Source organism: Bathycoccus prasinos (genome assembly GCF_002220235.1).
Source record: "Bathycoccus prasinos genomic : Chromosome_7".
NCBI lineage: Eukaryota > Viridiplantae > Chlorophyta > Mamiellophyceae > Mamiellales > Bathycoccaceae > Bathycoccus > Bathycoccus prasinos.
The window spans coordinates 343,857-362,835 of NC_024002.1; the positions used below are offsets into that span (position 1 = coordinate 343,857).

Consider the following 18,979-nt stretch of genomic DNA (forward strand, 5'->3'; position numbering starts at 1 on the left):
GAATATGAACTGCGGGATGAGACGATGAAGTAGAGCCGGGATTGATGTGCTGCAATGATGACTTTCGCTCGCGAAGGAAATTTTTTCTTCACATCTTCACGAAACACTCAACTCACGAAAGAAGAGCTTTTTCTGCACAAATTTCAGAGCGTGATGCGGAGGCGAAAAAAAGGCGTCGACGACGACGCGAAAACGACGACGACGACGAAGAAGGTTTCATCGAAGTCCTCGTCGTCGAACAAAAGCTCAACCTCGGGGTCGAAAGCGAGGAAACGAAAAGACCTCGTCGCGATTGGAAACATTCTTAAGTGTCTGTTTCTTTTCGCCGGCATTTTACTCGGCCTCTCGATGGTTGGGGTGAAGAGGCAACGAGAAGAACGACAACAACAAAGAGTAACGACATCTTCTTTTCCCCCGGAAGAACAGATGAAGGAGCTGGAAAAAGCGAGAGAGATGTTGAGAGCGAACTACGTCCAAGCGTACGATGCAATCGAGAACGAATTCAACGTTTTTTCCAACCAGAAAATGTTGGATGTGTACGCGGATATGTTTTCGGAGTCTCTCGGGGAAGAAGCGCGAGCGGCGATTTGGGAGCGAGCGACGGAGAAGTTTTACTCGAGAGCTGAATATAGCAGCGCGGACGGCGAACGAGCGAGGAGGCAAAGAGAGGCGCACGGGACGTTCGCGCCGGAGGTGAGCGCGAAGAAAGAGTTCGCCGCGGACGATCCGAAGCGGTTCAAGCGCTTGGTGGAGTTAGTGAGAGATAAGATGGAGAACGGGGCACCACCGAAAGAAGGAGAACAGAAGGGAGAGAAAGATGTGGAAGTTACGATGAGAGCAGAAACGAAGAAAGCGGCGAGAAGCGCGGCGCTGACGGCGTTTGTGTTTGAAGTTTTACAGACGCTTCAAGAGGAAGGATCGAGTTATTTCGCCGAAAAAGCGCCTGATTTTGATCACGTTTAGGATACTCAATATAGTTACTAGCTCATTAATGCACACCGTAGTACTAGCAAATTTAGCTTATTTTAGCCTTGATAGAATCTGTGCTTCCATACCAGTGCTCAAACGCGCCGAGCGCGACGGTAATTGCCTTCAGTCGTCCCGCAACGTCCAAGGAAAACGCTTCCGATTTGGTCATCGAAGGCGTTTTGCCTACGGTTCCGGTCGCGTCGTTCGCTTTTTTCTTCCGAAACGCGACGCCAATGGATTGCCTCGGCGGTAAAGCGCTGGACGCTTGGCAAGACGTTCCCCAGTGCACGACGTCGCCGGACCATCCCAGAACCCGGCCACCTTCTACCGGTGCTAAAGCGACGGCTTTTTCAATCGGGAAGTCCGGTTTCGATTTACGGCTGCCGTTCTTGGAAGCGTTTCGCTCGTGATCGTGCTCTTTTGGAAGTACGTAGATACATCCGTTATCCACGTCTACATCGTTGAGTGGAAGCCAAAGCGAAAGCGCGTCGTCATCGCGCGCGTAGTCGCGGTGCGGCTGTCCAAAATTCTGCCCGACGTATTTCTTATTTCCGTTTTCGCTCTTCTTTTTTTCCAGGATCGACGCTGGCTTTTCCAACGCGTACGCCGCAAATGACGGTTCCAAAACAACTTCTTCGTGATCGTACACTTCTTCCGCAATCGTCCATAGTTTCAAGACAATCTCCCAGGCGACATCGGTAACGAACGCCAGCGTCGCCGGGTATCCTTTCCGTTTCAAAGTTTCCACCACGCGGCTAAATTTTATCAACAACTCTTTCTCCTCTTCTTTGGACGCCGTGACATTTGCCGAATTCTTCGGCGAAGCGTATCCCAACAAGCGCACGTCTTTTTGAAAGAGACTCCAATCGTGGGTAGATTTGATTCTATCTTGTACCGCGGCGATGCGTTCGCGAGTGAAATACGACGCGCACTGCGCCGGTGACTCCGAAAGGCGTTCCCATCGGGCGGCTACATCTTCGTCCACCGCCACTTCTTGCTTCTCCGTTGTATTGTCGTTGTCATCATCATCTCCAAAGAGACTAAACGCCGCATTGGAAGTGTCCAGATTCTTTCTCGCGTGCGATGCGTTGTTTTGATGCGCATTTTTATCTTCGAAACCATCGTCTTCGTTCTCCGCGAATGCAACGGTGAAGCTCTCCATCTTTTCCACCTCGGCGCTAGTATTACCACCTACGTTCCAAGCGCCTGGAACCCGGTCAATGCTATCTATAACGAAGGGTAAATTCTCTAATGTCGTCTCTTTCGAAGCGCGCATAAGCAGTTCGGATCCGCAATTGAAAAGTAACAAGTCCGTGCTTTTAACGCTATATCGCTTGAAAAAGGCGTCGACCTTTTTGGTATTCTCTTCTTCCTCTAAACCGCTCTGTTTACGTCTTTTGGCCGCACGAGATGCGCCTTCTTCTACTGCTACTTCTACTTCTACTTCTACATCCTCCTCTACGTTCACTTCAATCGAGGGATCGACGCACCGCACAATGTTTGGTCCTAACCACGTCGGTTCGAGAATGTTTGCGTGCGGCAGCGTCTTCGCGTTCGCGACGGCCACAACCGGTATCGTCAAGCCTTCCAAGTTTACGTACTTTTCGACCGGGTACTGCGCTCCGTCGCTCACGAGAACGACGTCGCACTTGAAGTCTCGAGTTTCCGCGTCCGACGAATATTCATTCATTGGAAGAAGCATTTTAACTTCTACGCCAGGCTGTTTCGAGGAAAACTTGAAATGCTTCTCCGCAAACTCCACCACGCGATTATCGTTTTCTACAACCACGCACTCTAACTCGTTCGGAGGATATCGTCGAGCGAGAAAGGTCGGCAACGACCCGTCGCGCAAACCAAAAATCAAAACAGTCGTCGGCGAAGACGACGACGACAGCGAGACGGATGAATTAAGAGATTTTTTGCGTTTTCTTTCCCTGGCCATGTGCACGGCGGACGCGAACATCGCGTCCTTCCACGCATCCAAAGCGCACCCCAAAACCTCCTCTGGATTCACTTCGCCTTCCACCTTTCCACTCGACCCTCTCCAACTGCCCCGAATTAACGCCCTCGCGACGTCGCGACCATCCGCTCCTCCTCCTTCTTCCTCCAACGCCACGTCCACCACGGCTAAATCCTCCTCTCCTTTCTCCTCCTCTCCTAACGTAAAGTCCACCACCTTCACCTGCCACAAAACCTCTCCCCTCTTCTCGTCCACGCCACTCGGCGCCAACAAACTCACGCACTCGCACAAAACATCCAACGGCCAATCCCCTTCCCCATCGTCGGTATCGTCCATCATCGCACTAACTCTCGGCAACTCGTTCGTGCGCATCCCGGACTCCGCGTGCACGTACGCGCACGTACCCGTCTCCTCGTCGCGAATCACTTCGAATCCAACACTTTCGAGCACACTCTGACCAACGTTCGCGAGTTCTGCCAGGAGTAACAACGCTCCATCCGCTAAACGCAACGCGTCCGCATTATCCCCGCCTTCATCTTCTTCTTCGATCGGTTCCAACGTGAGCGCGTTTCTTCGCACAGACTGAACGATTCCAAGCAAAGGCAACACGCAGTTCGCTCGAACGATATCGATGGCCCATGGAATGCTATTAGTATTGTCTAAATCGTCGTCGTCATCAGAATCGTCGTTTTGTGTTGCAGTCGTCGTGAAACCGTCTTCTCCTCGACCACCGTTCCCTTTTCCGCTTCTTCTTCTTGAGAGTTCGAGCATCGATTCGACGGCGTCGATTTTCCCGGCGAGCGAAGTTGACGACGACGAGCACGTCAGACGACGGAGCAAAGCGCGGATTTGTGAAATCGAGGAAGATGAGGAGAGAAGTGTGTTCTCAGCGCGATCATTACGAGGAGGTTGAGAAGGAGGAGGCATTATTCTGCGCAAAAAGCGATTTCTTGTGTGGCCAATTGGAGTGACAACGCTTCGTTATAATGCTGCTAAATATCCTAAATACGCGCTTTCGCGAGGACTTACATCCGCTTTTTCTCAGGCTTTTCGCGAGGCGGATAAGGCGAAGAAGACGTCGTAATCTTTGAACTCCTCGTGTGAAGAAGAGGAGGAAGAAGAAGAAAACGGTGGTTGGAGGACGTCGACGGTCCACGTCCCTCGCAGGTCGTCTTCGGCGAGCGTGCCGAGGAGTTTGCACGTGGCTGAAAGTCTCGCGCATTTCGTTTTGGTCGCGGTTAAGGAGGCGAGGCATTGCATCGCGCGCAATGATGCGATGTTTTCGTTTGCTTTTTGGTCCTCGGCGTCGTCGGCGGCGGCGGTAGCTTCGTTCTTCTTGTTGTTCATCTTCTTTTGCAAACTTTCGATTTGCTGCGATAACATTTCAATCAACGGTTGGAGTTGACCGTGCGCCAGACGGAGTAAGATTTCCGCCGGGCGTTTCTCGTAGCCACGAACGTGCTTCTCGTAGTCGTCCCAAAATAAAGGCACCGGGTCTAAGTTAGCTTGGAAGTGCGCGAAACGTTGGAAAAAACGCGCCTCCGCGGTGGCGAGCGTGAAAGTACGTTTGGGCATTTTGATGAGCCCGACTTTTTCGAGCGCGACGAGGACGCATTGCGCGGCGTTACTTCGCACTCGAAATATATTAGCTTCGAGATATGTATCCATAGACTTCTTGGTGACTTCCTCGGTGTTACAGTTGAAGGCTTCGTAGATGTATTGGTCGGCATTGAGCGCGTGTACGACTAAATTGTCCATGTACCAATACACCGACGCCAACTCGTAGCTTTTATACAGCTCGCATTGGAAACCAACTTTTAAGATGTCAAACTGCGCGTCGGCGACGATGCGCGAGGCCCAAAGCTGGAAAGCTCTGGCGCAAAATTCATGCACTTTCTCCTCGTCGATGGCATCGTTTCCGTTCTTTATGTTCTTTTTCAAAAATAAGGAAGCGACGCCGAGCGCGTCCACGTGCGAACACGCGACTTGCAAATGCGAAAGCTCGTCGAGACACCGGCGAAGCTTCCGCCGCCTTCGCGATGGAGACGCAAAATAGGCGCGCGAAAGGAACGAACACGACCGCTGACACTCGTCTTTAAACGTCGCTAAGATTTCAATGGGATCGCCGTCTGTTTGTGCGCCAGTATCTTCGCACGTCACCGTGACGGCATTGTAATTGCCTTTTTTTATTTCACTCGCGACGTATTCAAACGGTGCTCTTTGAAACGAGCTCAACTTCTGCTCAGAATCGTCTACTCTCACTTTCTCTGGGACTTGCGCGAAAACAGATCGCAAGCATAAATCTACCGAGTCGACGCCTAAGTGAGAATCTGTCGAGCCGCCAACGGTGGAGACGTACGCGGCGACGCTTCGCGACAACGCCAGGAAGTCTCGATCGGTAATATCGCGACATTTACGGAAGAAATCGTCCGAGGATAACTCCAAATGCGTTCTTGTCGTCGTTGCCGCGGCTGAATCGTATAAACGTTCAATTACTACGTCTAATTCGTCCAATAACTTCAAGTAATACTCGTACGATTGCTTCACGGTGAACAACTCGACGACGCGAGGCGGCGAGTTGCCGAGCGCGTGCGCGCACGCCGAAGCGTCAAACATCGCGTGTTCTTCATCATCTTTAGTATCATCACCATCACCACCACCATTAATCTCTCCTCTGTTGCTATTACTATCACTATTCGTACTACTAATACCTTTTATATCCTCTTCTTCGAGAATACGTCTCGCGGTTGCGCTGGCCTCCTCGAAATCTCTCTTAATCCTCTTTCCGTTTTCCTCGGTCGGCACGTCGGCGATCCGTTTGAACGCGCGATACAACGCGAACCTCAAACATATCCTCCGATATAACTCAGAGTCCCCATACGCGTCCTTCCCTTCCTTCAACACTTCTTCGTACTTCGCGACACACGCGTCTCCGTCCAAAACGTCCGCCGCTGTCACCCCCGCGCCGCTCTCTTTCCTCTGCATCCACTCCGGCAAAGGCACTTTCAACCCGTAATCGTGCGGATTGAAATCCTCCTCTTCAAAAATATCTCCTATTTCCACCATCTTCTTTATCAATCCAACGAACGGTAAGGTTGTCGTCATCAGCGCCTCGAACGCCCTCATCGGCCACGCGTGCGAAGACGACAGCGACAACGACGACAACTTCTTCAACGCCTCCTCTTTCAAATACAAGCACGAAAACACCGTCGGCGGCAACGCGTTCCCCACGTGCCAGGAATTTTCTCTCGCGATTAACATATCCACGACGACTTTCATCTCCTTCGATGATGTCAGCGCGGCGATGATATCATCGTCTCTTTTTAGTAACCGCACTCCTCGAACGTCCTCGTTTTCGTCCTCCTCTTTTAAGGACGACGTTTCACCAAAACCACCGCCGCCGGTCACGCACCCGCAGTCCATCTTCGGATCCATGATTTCCACCGCCGACATCGCCTCGAACAAACCGAACGACTTTTGGTGGATCAGTTCTCCCGATCGCATTTGAAGCGAGCATTCGAGCAAGAGCGGTTCCAAGTCCACCCAGGAAGAATTTTTGCCGCTTTCCTTCTCGTCGCGAAGCTTCTTCTTTACCAATTCTTCTTCCTCTTCTTCTCGTTGTTCCATTTCACCAAAGCGTTTGTTTGATTCGTGTCGCGCTCGTTCGTGTCTCTCACGAACGCGTTTTCAGTTGCTCTCAAAAAACACTCCTCAGGGCCTCACTCTCTCTCTTTCTCTCTCTCCCTCTCTGTGTTTTCTCCCTCTGCGAGTCAAAGAGTCAGCGCTCTGTGTTACTCCCCATGATGAGAGTCGTCGGATGCCTTCTCGTCTCTGTTTTCACCCTCTTTTGGTCTTTTTTTGTGACGCACTTCCACGTAAAAATTCGCAACAACTTTCGCGCACACTTTCGTAAAAGAATTTATCATGGTACGTCTCTACTCGCTTACGCAGGAGCATCCCTCGCTTTGTCTCTCCGTGTTGTCACGCAAAAATTCGCGAAAGAAGAATCTCGCTCTCGTTCGAATCGAGAGAGAAAGAGGAGAACGCTCGTTCGCAAAGAAGGCAGAGGCGGCTTTTAAGGGCCCCCGTTCTCTCTTTTTCTCTCTTTGGAAATGCTGCGCTCTTTACACGCACTGGGAAAACGACGCGCAAAAATGATGATGTTTCGCTCCGCTCCCGTCTCCCGTCGCGAAGGTGGAACGCGAACGGAACGCGCGGATTTGGATGAAACGCGGAATGTTTTTGCACGCGAACGACGTTCGTTCGCCGGCGGTGGTGTTGTTTGGGTGGTGGTGGACAGCGCGCGCTGATGACAGCTTTTTTTCTCTAAGCTCCCATTTTGGGGCTTCTCTCTCTTTCCTCTGTCCAAGCAAATACTAACCAAAGCGTCTTGTTTTCTCTCTCTCTCTTTCATATGTTCCTACGATGAATTATAATAAACAGCCGAAAGACACGTCCGAAGAAGACGCCTTGGTCACCGACCCGTCCAAAAAGACGAAGAAAGCGTTTAAAAAGTTCTCCTACCGCGGCGTCGACCTCGAACAACTCCTCGAATTGAAAACGGACAAATTGGTCGAACTCTTTTGCGCTCGCCAAAGACGTCGATTCCGCAGAGGTCTCGGCCGCAAACCGTTGGCGTTGGTGAAGAAGCTCCGCAAGGCGAAGAGAGAGGTGCAAGGGATGGACAAGCCAGAAACGATCAGAACGCATTTGAGAAACATGATCATCGTGCCGGAGATGATTGGCGCCATCGTCGGCGTGTATAACGGGAAAGTGTTCAACACGGTTGAAATCAAGCCGGAGATGGTGGGCACTTATTTAGCGGAGTATGCCATCACGTACAAGCCGATTTCGCACGGCAGAGCAGGTATTGGTGGCGAGAAGTTTGTTCCGTTGAAGTAATTTTAAACGATATATATACGCGTAGTATGTGTAGCTTTTACGCATTCCTTTCCTCGCTTCACTTTTTGGCTACTCCATTAAAACAACACACAATTAATTGTCTCACATTTCTTCTCAACTTCAACTTGCGCGCGCTATTTCCTCCGCACTCGATACAGTTTAGAGCACTGAACGACATCCCAGCATGTCATCTTTAGCGGCAGCAGCACACCCTGTGGTCTTCGTCTCCTCTCGAGGAAGAAGACAAAGAACAACAACAAAAACAACGAGAAGAAAGACTTTGGGGAAGTCCTCCGTGTCGTCGTCGTCATCACGTTCGGAGGATTCTTCGCGAACGACGACCACGGAAACGACACCGTTCAAAGACCTCGAACGATCGCTGGAAGCTTTAGCGGAAGCGACGAAAGGCGCGGAAAGCAGAGGTTGGCGCAAAGTGGACGATTCGTGGGTGTTTGATCCGACGAAAGAAGGCGTCTTTAACTTTGGGGGGAGCGAAAAGGAGGAAGAGGAGGAGGAGGAAGCCGTGGCGGAAGAGGAGGAGGAGTCGTCGTCTTCGTTCTCGAAGTCGAAGAAGAAACCAACGTGCGTGTGCCATTTCATCGGCGGTGCGTTCGTGGGTGCGTCTCCTCAGCTCACGTATCGCGTTTTTCTGGAAAAGCTCGCCGCGCGATCCTCGTGCGTCGTCGTCGCGACGCCGTATGAGCTGAGTTTCGACCACTTGCGAGTGGTGGACGATTGCCAGTTTAAGTTCGATCGCGCGTTTGCAAAGTTGGACGCGGATTTACAGACGTTACCGGTAGTTTCGATCGGGCACTCGATGGGCGCGCACGTTCACGCGTTGATTAATTCTCGGTACGAGTTGAATCGAGAGGCGTTGGTGTTGATTTCGTACAACAACAAACCGGCGACGGACGCGGTGCCGTTGTTTGCGGAGGTTTTTGTGCCTGGTTTATCCGCGATATCGCCGGTGTTGCAGCCGTTAGCGGCATCGCCGTTGAGAGAAAGTTTGAGGGACGTCGATAGGAACGTGAGAAGTTTCGCGCCGGAAGCGGTGAAGGAGTTGTTGACCGTGGTGGATCAGTTGGAGCCGTTGTTGTTGGACGTGAGCAACGGGAGGAAGGAGTTCCAGCCGACGCCGGAGGAGGCGAAGGAGTTGATTAAAAAATATTATTCCGGACCGAACACGTTGTTGATTAAGTTTCGGGACGATACGATCGACGAGACGGCGGTTTTAGCCTCGGTCTTGACGGAAGTGAATAGCGGCGGTAGAAGTAGTAGCGGAAGTAGTAGCGGCAGCAACGAAAGTAGTAGCGAAACCGGCGGCGCGAACGGAGTGGCTGATTTCAGCGTCAAAACGCAACCCGGCGATCACATCTCCCCGCTCTGGCAGCCGTTACCGACTGAAATTCTCCCCGAGTCTATCGTCGATTCCGCCAACATCGCCTTCGACGCGTCGACGACCCTTTTCGATTCGTTCGGCATTCGCAAAGACGATCCGAGTCCTCTCGGCGCTTTGAGAGGTTTGTTCGACGACGTCAGGGAGACCGTCTTACCCGGCAGCGGCGCCGCCACCGCCGAAGACGGGAGCCAGAGGAAAGTGCAAGAGTTGGAGAATCTGGACGGGTTAGTCCGCGAAATCGATGGGTTTTTGAGACGGTCGAGGACTTAGAGAGAGAGAAGACTGGTGTCTCGTAAAACTTGAAACTAAAGTAGAATATCAAATGCACACCTCTTTTATCCACCCTCACTTCTTTTTGGCGGAGCGTTCGTTTTTTGACAGAAATCAAACGCCCTCCTCCTCCTCCTTTTCCTCCTCTTCCTCCTCCTCTGTGGCGAGATGATGATGCGCGTTCGTCTCGGCGCGATGCTCCGTCCTTCGTCGTCATCTTCTTCTTCCCCAAAAGGGCAACACCTTTCGCCGCTTCCCCAAAAGGGAAAGAAGAAGAAGAAAAGGAAGTTTACCAAGACGAGGACGACGAGGGCGTCTCTCCAGGAGCTTCACAATGGCGAAGAAGAAATCGTCCTGGCGGTTTTGAAATACTTTTCCGCCGGCGGCATCGGATGTTTTGCGAGCCATTGCTTATCGGTGCCTTTGGACGTCATTAAAACGAAAGTACAATTAAATCCGGAGTTGAATTCGAATGCAAGCGCGAGGGAACTGGCGCAAAAAATCGTCAAAGACGAAGGCGCGAGAGCGTTAACTCGAGGATTAGGGGCCACATTTTTTGGATATTTGATACAGGGTGGGTGTAAATATGGCGGCTTTGAAACGTTGAAACGATATTATTTTCACGGCGGAGGGAATATCGCGCAGTTGGTGTTGGCGGCGATGGTAGCGGAGGCGGTCGGTAGCTTCGCGTTGGTACCGTTTGAAAGAGCGAGAGTGAAGATTGTGGAGAGCGAGACGTACGCGCGGGAGAAGAGTTTGTTCGCAGCGGTTGGCGAAGAATTTGACGCTTTTCTAGAGGACATAGCGGAGAGTTTGTTGCCGGTGTATTTGAAAATGATCCCGTACACTGCGGTGCAATTGGTGTCGTACGACGTCCTCGTGAATGGGTTCGTAAAGGGGACGCTGGGAGTATACGGAGGAGAAGAAGGGGACGGAGAGTTGTTTTTTGCGTTGAGATTGATGTCAGCGATTGCAGCGGGGGTACTCGCAACGGTAGCATCTCAGCCCGGGGATACGATTATGACGCGACGATATTGTAAAGAAGACGAGGAAGAAAAAGAGTGCGAAGCGTTTGTTGACGACGACAACTCGGTTTCTGGTTTGTTCGTAGGCTTGAGACAAAGAATACCAATGACTGTTCTCATCGTCGTCACTCAACTCATCACGGTAGACTATGTCAAAGAATCTTTGGGAGTTTAAAGAAAAAGTTCGCTCGGCGCGGGGAGAAGGCATAATAAAGAATCCAAAGATGTTGTAGATATGTATGTGACATTAGACTTTAGATAGCATTAAAAACTAATCGATGTGTTCTAGTATAATAACAATAGTAGTAGTAGTAGTAGTAGTAGTAGTCGCGTGTAGTATGTACAGCAAAGAGTGGCCTAAACCACCACGTCCAACCCGCTTAAATCGTCGTGTTGCAGCTCCAATTCTTTCTGACTCATCTGACTCCCGTGTTCCCATTCCTCCTCTTGAATCGCGTCGAAATATTCCAACCATTCCTTCCCAGTTAACACCTCGGTCGGGTGCTCCTCGGTTCTCCCCAAAAGCGCCTGCGCCGCGGCCACCGCCTCTTTATCTCTTCTCAACGGCACCTTGTTCGTAATTTTCGCTCCTCCCGCCGTCGTCGTCGCGACTTCGCTCCCGATACCGCTATTCGTCCTCAACAAATCATTCACCAACCCTAACTGAATCATCGCGCTGATACTATCCGTGTTAATCCACGTCTTGACGATCAAATCGTCCTCGAATTCCATCACCGCCGTCCCTGTCCACTTCGCTTTTCTCTCCCCTAAACTCGCCACGAAGCTTAACTGCACGGCCACTTTACACCCTTGCTCGATCATATCGTCGATGTACATCTTAATCGTCGGTAACGCTTGCCTCAAAGCGTTCACCCCGTTGCAGTACGATTCCACGCCTGGTTTTGGGTTCGGATTCGATGGATCGATCAAGATGTGCTCCGGGTGGATGTACTCCGAGCACGCGTGATCGCGGGAAATCTGCTCCGGTTGGTTCCACACTCGTCTGTACAGTTTACGAATTTGCGTCTTGTGCAAAGTGACAGTCTTCACCGCCGGTTTCTTCTTCTTACTCCAGAAGAAGACGTTCGTCAAGGTGGCGACAACCGTGGCAAGCGCGGTGGTCTTGAAAAGACCGCGTATTCCACTCTTCCTCTCGTCTTTGACCACGGGCGGCATCTCTCTCGTGTGAGCTGACTGAAATTGAATAAAAGTTGTGTTTCGTGCGTCTCGGAAGTGCGGATTTTCGCACGCGAGAGGAAAAACCGAGAAGAGAACAACCGCGATGGACGAGTTGAAAAAAGACGACGAGCGCGATGCGATGCGTGTGCGCGTATGTATTCGTTTTGTGTTATCATTAGTATTAGTATTATTAACCTACGGTGTGAAGACTCGGCACTTTGAAGGCTCCGCCGCCGACGTTTTTTAAGTGGCGAAAGTGCGCTCGCAAAGCGGCCCAAAACGTCGGGTAAACGACGTATTCCAATCCTCGTTTTTTGCACACGTCCATGACGAGCGGCGCTAATTGCGGGTAGTGGACGTGGCAAACGCCAGGGAAGAGGTGGTGGATGACTTGGTAGTTTAATCCGCCGGAGAAGTGGGTCCAGAATTTGCTCCCGTGCGCGAAATCCGCCGATGAGGCGAGTTGCGCTTCCGCCCAAGATTTGTTCGAGCTAATGACGCCAGTTTTTTCGTCCACTTTGAAAAATTCCACGTCTGGAGTGACGTGAGCGACTTGGAACATGAACGCGAGGAGCCAACCGGTGGTGAATTCAGTCAGCGTCCACAACGCGAAGAGCTTCGCGTACGAGTCGTTGTGCGGGGAGTACTTGAAGGGCAAGTAGAGGTAGTAAAACGCCCAGACGGCTTTGGATCCCCAAAACTCGACGGCTTCTCGTCGTTCGAATTTCGGGACCGTGACCCATCCGATTTTATTGTTCTTTCTCGCGGAGAAGTCGTCGAAAAAGCACGATTTAAACGACAACAATCCGTACATGAGCGCTAAATACACGTGTTGCGCCTTGTGGAAAAACGCGTGCGGTTGCATGTAATTCACTCGTCTCACGTCGTTCTTCTCGTCGCATCGAATGTCTGGATCGATATCTTCTACGTTCGTAAACGCGTGATGTCCAACCACGTGTTGCTGTTTCCACATGAACGAACTCGCGCCGACGATGTCCAACGTCAACTGCATCGCGTGCAAAACTTTCTTATTCTTCGAATACGCCCCGTGATTGGCGTCGTGCTGAATAGACACCCCAACTTCAGCTTTACACACTCCGTGCAACACCGCAAACACGCACGCCAACGGGAAAAACGCCACGTTTGCGCTAAAAAACGATAAGTAATGAAACAAAACGACTCCGGATAAAATCGCGACCGACTTTGCCCACATTTCCGGATGTTCTCTCGGGTCTAACGCGTTCTCTTTAAAGTATTTCTCCGCCGCTCGTTTGCACTCGTAATGAAACTCGTCCTCTTCGCCGTTCGATCTGTACTTTGGTGCTTTCATTTCAGATTTTGACTTCTGTTTGTTTTCCTTCGTCGACGTCGTCGTCGTCGAAATCGAAGTCGTTCTTCTCCTCGCTCCGCGTTCGTCTTCTTCCTCCTTTTCCTCATCACCCACCACGTCTCCGACATAAAATTTCTCCAGCACCTTCCTCGCTTTCAGCGGATGGTAGGACTCAAAGAGCGCCGTGCACTCCCCGCCCGCGTTGACGTGAATCATGTTCCCCCCGGGATGTTTCGGGACGAATTTCGTCACGTCGTACGCGCGATCGTGGACGATGACCCAACAATCGTTCGAGCGATTGTGTTTCGCGACGTCATCTCGGGTGAACGATGTTTTGTTCGAATCGTCGTTTTTCGTCTCGTTTGACTTCTTCTTCGCGAAGGAAGGGAACGATCTGCTCAAGTTTTGTTTTCTCTCGGTCGTTGTGGTCGTCGTCGTCGTCGTCATCGCGGCAAGCAGAAGCGGAGTTAGATCTCGTCTCTTTTTTGTTCGTCGTTCGCGGCCTCGGTCGTCGTCGTCTGATGATGATGACGATGGAAATATACCTTTACAGGGAGAGAGAGAGAATTTCTGCGGTCTCGAGAGAACGAAAGAAAGAGATCTCTCTTCTGTCTCTGAGTACGAAAGAAGCACTCAGAGAGCTTCAAATGTGAGTACGACTTACGCACTTAAACCCTAAATTTTTAGGACGAAAAGGGTACTCTCCCTTACTCTCTCAGTAGTCAAAGCGTTCTTTTTGTCAGACAAAAGCTTGAACAAACGAACACAAACACACGCGGTGGCTTTTGTCGCGCCAACACTCTTTGTTGAGATCATCCAGAGCGTGAGAGGTGAATTTGCACCGAAGACGACGACGAGCGGTTAAAAGTGTTCGCCCACTCTCTCTCTCTGTTCGGTCGTCGGACGCGAGTTGCTCAACGATTTACTCCGCACACAAACGCACGCGAATAAAGAAGAATTACCACATGGCCCCGTTGTTGCAAAAACCATCATCATCGCTCGAACGAGGCAAGCATCTCTTCCTCCTCTTCCTCTCGACGAGAGCGAGGACTTCGAACGCGAGCAGCAATACCACCACGTTCAGAGCAGCGTTTTCGTCGTCTCTGTTTTCAACAGCGGCGACAGAAAAAGCGCAAAACGAAGAAGGCGGTGGTGGTGAAAAGGAGGACGTGTTTCACCTCCTCGCGGGGAAACTGCCGCAGCCGATGTACCGAGCGACGGTGGTAAACGACGACGGAACGACGACGCCGATCTCGGACGTGCGCTCTGCCGTTCAGTGGGCGAAAGAAGCTATGGGAGGAAAGAAGAAGTTCGACCAGACGGTGGAGATGTCCATTCGGTTAGGGGTGAATCCGAAACGGTCGGACATGATTGTTCGAGGGACGTGCAACTTACCGAACGGGACGGGGAAAAAATTTTACGTGTTGGCGTTCGCGGAGAACGAGGAGGATCGGGAGATGGCGAGACAGGCCGGGGCAGACGCGGTTGGAGGTGAAGAGTTGATTGAACAAATTAAGAGCGGGAAGTTTGAGGATTTGAATAAAGTGAACGTGTGCGTGGCGACGCCGGGGATCGTGCCGAAACTGAAAAGTTCCGGCTTGGCGAGGACGCTCGGGCCGAAAGGGTTGATGCCGAATCCGAAAGTTGGAACGTTAACCGCGGAGGTTGGGAAGGCGGTGAGAGATGCGAAGAGTGGAGGGAGAGTGGAGTACAGAGCGGAGAAGAATTCGATCGTGCACGCTGGGATTGGGAAGACGAGTTTTGAGGAGGACGCCATCGTAGAAAACGCGTCGTGTTTGATGGCGAGCGTTTTGCAAAACAGACCGAAAGGGAAAGGCGCGCCAGCGATATCGAATTATATTAAGAGGGTATATTTGAGCACGACAATGAGTGAAGGGAGTCGAAGAATAGACCCGAAAGAGTTGATGAAATTAGCGGAGGAGTATAATCAGAGGAATACATCGATGTCGTCGTCGCCGGGGGCGTAGTAACTCGTTTAACGCGGACGACGTCGAGTAAAGTTAGAAGAGAATAGCGAAAATTAGAGGTGATGATTCTGTGTAACGTGTATGTATGTGTATGTATGTGCGCGTATGCTCTTATCTTATTATATACGCCTTTATTACTAAAACATCCGGCTAATTTTTATATATGTGCGAAAAAGAACGGTGGGCGCAAACGACTTTGTTGCGACTCGCCGCACGTCGCGGCTTCATCGTCGTCCTCGTCGTGTACTCTCTTCTCGAGTGTTTCGCGCTCTGATTCGATATATTCCTCTCCTCCTCATTTCTTACTCTACATTCTCTCTTTCTCTCTTTCTCTCCCTCTAAACAAACAATCAATATTTTATTATTACTAAATACAGCTTTCTTTCTCTTCAAATTCTGATAAGACGGTTTCCTTTCTCTCTCGATCTCTCCAACTCTCTTCCTCTCGTTCTCCACCCCCCACTTTCTCTCTCTCTCTCTCTCTCTTTCCCACTCTCTCTCTTTCCCACTCTCTCCGTTTTTCTATTAGTTGTTTGCAATGTTCGTCGAAAGCCAGTCCAAACCTTCGTACAAGCCTTCGCCCGAAGTCGCGCACGTAGATTGAATGAACCAGTGTCTTTGTCTCAACGAGTGTAATCCGAGTTTGTCCGTAATTTCAGCCGCAGTCATCGCGTTCGGCAAATCTTGCTTGTTCGCAAAGACCAACAACACCGCGTCGCGGAGTTCGTCTTCGTTGAGCATGCGGTGAAGTTCATCTCTCGCCTCGGAAATACGGTCGCGATCGTTACTATCCACGACGAAGATCAAGCCTTGCGTGTTTTGGAAGTAGTGTCTCCACAACGGACGAATTTTGTCTTGTCCTCCGACATCCCACACCGTGAACGAAATGTTCTTGTATTCGACCGTTTCGACGTTGAAACCTGTATCGTTTTCAGTGGTTCGGTAAGATCGTGGTGAGTTGTTATATTGAACGCGAGATAGTAAAAATAAGTTTTTTTTTTGACTTGCAACTCCCTCCTCTCTGTTTTTGGTCGTTTTCGGTCGCTCAAAGTCGAAGAAAACGAGTGGACGAGAGCTTTTGCGGTTTCTCGTTCGCTCGCTCGATCCCAATTTTAAGCGCAAAGTAGTGAAAGACAAAAAAACGAGGGGAAAAGAACCCGTTCGTAAAGACGCGAAGGAGGAAAACCGAAAACGTACCGATGGTCGGAATCGTCGTCACGATTTCTCCGAGCTTAAGTTTGTATAAGATGGTGGTTTTACCGGCGGCATCGAGACCAACCTGTGTGTGTGTTCCGCGTTTAGAGTAAAAAAAGAGAGATGAGAGCGTCAGTGCTAAAATCGACTCGAAAAACGTCTCTCGTAAAAGTGAACCAAAATTTTTAGGCGAAAGAGGGACTCCTCCGTGCTGCACGCGCTTTGAAAACGAACCGACGAGATTCGCGGTTGGTTCCACGTCTTTCCCGCGAGAATCAATTCGATCGAACGATGCGTTCATATTGCGCGCATGTAAACGCGTCTCATTCTCCCACGCGCGCGCTTCGCATCCAAGCGCGGCACGTTGAGGAGGAACACAACGCGCGCGTAAAAATCATCGCGATTCAAAAATCTCTCCTCTCTCTCGCTGCGCTTTCGCCCACAAAAACGAAAGAGCGAACGAATTTCGCGCGGTAGAGAAAAAATGAAAGAGAAAGAAAGAAACCGCTAAACAAACGACCGAAAAACCAGAACGTCTCCCAAACGCACCATCAAAATGCGCATTTCCTTCTTCGAAAAGAGGCGCTGGAACAATTTCGCGAACGTGATGCCCATGGTGTTTTAAATATATATAGAGAGTGTGAGAGAGCGTGTGTGTTTTGTGATGATTGATGAGGCGAAGAGGCGATCTCTGCTTCTTTTCTCTCGCGTTGGTTTTTTTGTCCTCTTTTGCTTCTTTTCATCAGTCGATGTTTTGGTCCACTTTTGCTCTCCCCCAAAGAAGAATAAAAATCTCTTGTTGGATAAATCGCCATTCGTAGTAATAACAGAGAGCGATCAATTCCAGCTCACTATTCGTTGAGCAATCGGTGTCGTTGCTGTTGTCCTGGAGTCCTCCTCTCGTCGTCATTCAATCTGAAAGACGCATTTTTCGACGATATTCGGAGTGCAAACGTAAATCTCGCAAAAGGAGAAAATTCAGTTAAAAGCGAGACGACCCAGAGATGAGAGGAAGAGGAAGAAGCGGCGGAAAGTCGCGGAAGAAGACGCTTCTTTTTCTCCTTTTTCTGGCGTCTGTGTCGTCGTCTGTATTCGTCTCCGGTCGTCCGTATTCTTCTTACGACGAGAAAGAAGACGTCGTTGACCTCTTTCCCGATTTTGAGAGGAATGAACGAGATCTCCTCGTCTTCGCCGGTGCAGTTGGAGAATCAAAGAAAACAGACGATGACGACGGTGGTGTTCTTTGGACGCAGAAAACGAGTCGGTTGCGAGAGAAATCGATGGCGTTTCCTCCCGGGAATATCATTTTCTCAGACGAGGAAAAGGAGACGGCGAGTAATACTAACGCTACGCCTTTGGAACGCGCGGCGGGGTATTTTAAGTTGAATCGAACGACGCACGACGCGCACATGTTTTACATGTTCTTTGAACACCGAGGAGGAGGAGAAGCGAGTAAAGGAGGTAGAAAAGGAGGCGAAGAGAAAGTTCCGGTCGTGCTTTGGATGACGGGAGGCCCGGGTTGCTCCTCTGAGCTCGCCGCGTTCGCGGAAAATGGACCGTTCGAAGTGATTGAAAACAAAGACGAAAATTCGGAGGATAAATACGTTTTGAAAGAAACGAAATACGGATGGGATACGGTCGGTCATCTGCTCTACGTCGATCAGCCGGTAAACACTGGGTTTAGCTGGACGTCGGATAACACGGACGAGGCTCGCGATGAAGAGACGGTTTCCAACGATATCTTTGAGTTTCTTCAAGACTTTTTCCTCTCCAGGCCGGAATTGGCGGATAATCCGTTATTTATCACCGGCGAGAGTTACGCGGGACATTACGTTCCGGCGGTCGCTCACAGAGCTTTCGTCGCGTCGAAGAACGACGAAGGGAGCGTGAATTTGAATTTGAAAGGCTTCGCAATTGGAAACGGTTTAACCGATCCGGAAATTCAATACGCCGCGTACGCGAAGTATTCCGTTGGAGTTGGAATCGTGACAGCGTTACAAGGCGAGGATGTGAACGCGAAATATTTAGAGACGTGCGAGAAGAAAGCGAAAAAATGTAACAACGAGAACGGTAAGAGATACTCCAACGCGACGGTATCGAAAAAGTGCATCGAAGCCGTGGAGTACTGTCAGAACATTCCAAACGCGTTGCTGCAGATTGCGGCTGAGAACAAAGGCGGGAAGCCGATTAACGTGTACGACGTTCGAAAAGAATGCGTGGGCGATTTATGTTACGATTTCTCGCCAATCGGGAAATTTCTGAATCAAAAATCGACTCGAGAGGCGCTCGGCGTCGGCAATCGCAAGTGGGAGACGTGCAATATGGAGGTTCACGAGAAGATGATGGGGGACTGGATGAGAGATTACGAACCGCTCATTCCGGAAATGTTGGAAAACGGCGTGCGAGGGATGATTTACGCCGGCGAAAGCGATTTTATTTGTAATTTCGCCGGCAATTTAGATTGGACGCGAAAAATGGAGTGGAGCGGCAGAGAAGAGTTTGCGAAGAAGTTTTCGTCGCCATTCGTTATCGACGAAGAAGAAGGATGGACGGGTGGAGAAGTCATAGAAAACGACGACGGACGATTCTCGTTCGTGAAAGTGAGCCAGGCCGGGCACATGGTTCCTTTGGATCAACCAAGAGTAGCCCAGGAGATGCTCCGAAGATTTGTAAACGAGGAAAACATTGCAACCGGGGGAGAAGGAGGAGGAAAAGGCGAGGTTTGAGAGAGAGAAGTAGGAGCCCGAGACTCACTTCGATGGA

At 50.5% G+C, this 18,979-nt stretch overlaps 11 protein-coding genes across 11 annotated transcripts; 6 read left to right on the top strand and 5 right to left on the bottom strand.

The window, feature by feature from the left end:
* Positions 1-54: 54 nt before the first annotated feature.
* Positions 55-963, top strand: Bathy07g01680 (unknown protein; the record flags this gene model as incomplete). Its single annotated transcript, XM_007511965.1, has 1 exon — positions 55-963. One exon carries the CDS (start codon positions 55-57, stop codon positions 961-963), a length of 909 nt encoding a protein of 302 aa, XP_007512027.1.
* A 52-nt stretch (positions 964-1,015) lies between these two features.
* On the bottom strand, positions 1,016-3,856 carry Bathy07g01690 (predicted protein; the record flags this gene model as incomplete). The annotated part of the gene is made up of 1 exon (XM_007512210.1): positions 1,016-3,856. The coding sequence occupies one exon, from the start codon at positions 3,854-3,856 to the stop codon at positions 1,016-1,018; it is 2,841 nt and encodes a 946-aa protein (XP_007512272.1).
* Positions 3,857-3,970: 114 nt separating this feature from the next.
* Bathy07g01700 (N-alpha-acetyltransferase 35, NatC auxiliary subunit) lies at positions 3,971-6,556 on the bottom strand (the record flags this gene model as incomplete). The annotated part of the gene is made up of 1 exon (XM_007512013.1): positions 3,971-6,556. One exon carries the CDS (start codon positions 6,554-6,556, stop codon positions 3,971-3,973), a length of 2,586 nt encoding a protein of 861 aa, XP_007512075.1.
* A 798-nt stretch (positions 6,557-7,354) lies between these two features.
* On the top strand, positions 7,355-7,831 carry Bathy07g01710 (40S ribosomal protein S15; the record flags this gene model as incomplete). The annotated part of the gene is made up of 1 exon (XM_007511891.1): positions 7,355-7,831. One exon carries the CDS (start codon positions 7,355-7,357, stop codon positions 7,829-7,831), a length of 477 nt encoding a protein of 158 aa, XP_007511953.1.
* A 184-nt stretch (positions 7,832-8,015) lies between these two features.
* On the top strand, positions 8,016-9,500 carry Bathy07g01720 (predicted protein; the record flags this gene model as incomplete). Its single annotated transcript, XM_007512134.1, has 1 exon — positions 8,016-9,500. One exon carries the CDS (start codon positions 8,016-8,018, stop codon positions 9,498-9,500), a length of 1,485 nt encoding a protein of 494 aa, XP_007512196.1.
* A 168-nt stretch (positions 9,501-9,668) lies between these two features.
* Positions 9,669-10,700, top strand: Bathy07g01730 (mitochondrial phosphate carrier protein, putative; the record flags this gene model as incomplete). The annotated part of the gene is made up of 1 exon (XM_007511882.1): positions 9,669-10,700. The coding sequence occupies one exon, from the start codon at positions 9,669-9,671 to the stop codon at positions 10,698-10,700; it is 1,032 nt and encodes a 343-aa protein (XP_007511944.1).
* Positions 10,701-10,882: 182 nt separating this feature from the next.
* Bathy07g01740 (predicted protein) lies at positions 10,883-11,701 on the bottom strand (the record flags this gene model as incomplete). Its single annotated transcript, XM_007512166.1, has 1 exon — positions 10,883-11,701. The coding sequence occupies one exon, from the start codon at positions 11,699-11,701 to the stop codon at positions 10,883-10,885; it is 819 nt and encodes a 272-aa protein (XP_007512228.1).
* A 193-nt stretch (positions 11,702-11,894) lies between these two features.
* On the bottom strand, positions 11,895-13,481 carry Bathy07g01750 (predicted protein; the record flags this gene model as incomplete). Its single annotated transcript, XM_007511916.1, has 1 exon — positions 11,895-13,481. One exon carries the CDS (start codon positions 13,479-13,481, stop codon positions 11,895-11,897), a length of 1,587 nt encoding a protein of 528 aa, XP_007511978.1.
* A 518-nt stretch (positions 13,482-13,999) lies between these two features.
* Bathy07g01760 (50S ribosomal protein L1) lies at positions 14,000-15,022 on the top strand (the record flags this gene model as incomplete). Its single annotated transcript, XM_007512040.1, has 1 exon — positions 14,000-15,022. One exon carries the CDS (start codon positions 14,000-14,002, stop codon positions 15,020-15,022), a length of 1,023 nt encoding a protein of 340 aa, XP_007512102.1.
* Positions 15,023-15,547: 525 nt separating this feature from the next.
* Bathy07g01770 (ADP-ribosylation factor) lies at positions 15,548-16,831 on the bottom strand (the record flags this gene model as incomplete). Its single annotated transcript, XM_007511851.1, has 3 exons — positions 15,548-15,942; positions 16,220-16,427; positions 16,766-16,831. 3 exons carry the CDS (start codon positions 16,829-16,831, stop codon positions 15,548-15,550), a joined length of 669 nt encoding a protein of 222 aa, XP_007511913.1.
* A 389-nt stretch (positions 16,832-17,220) lies between these two features.
* Positions 17,221-18,942, top strand: Bathy07g01780 (predicted protein; the record flags this gene model as incomplete). Its single annotated transcript, XM_007511980.1, has 1 exon — positions 17,221-18,942. The coding sequence occupies one exon, from the start codon at positions 17,221-17,223 to the stop codon at positions 18,940-18,942; it is 1,722 nt and encodes a 573-aa protein (XP_007512042.1).
* Between the last annotated feature and the right edge of the window lie 37 nt (positions 18,943-18,979).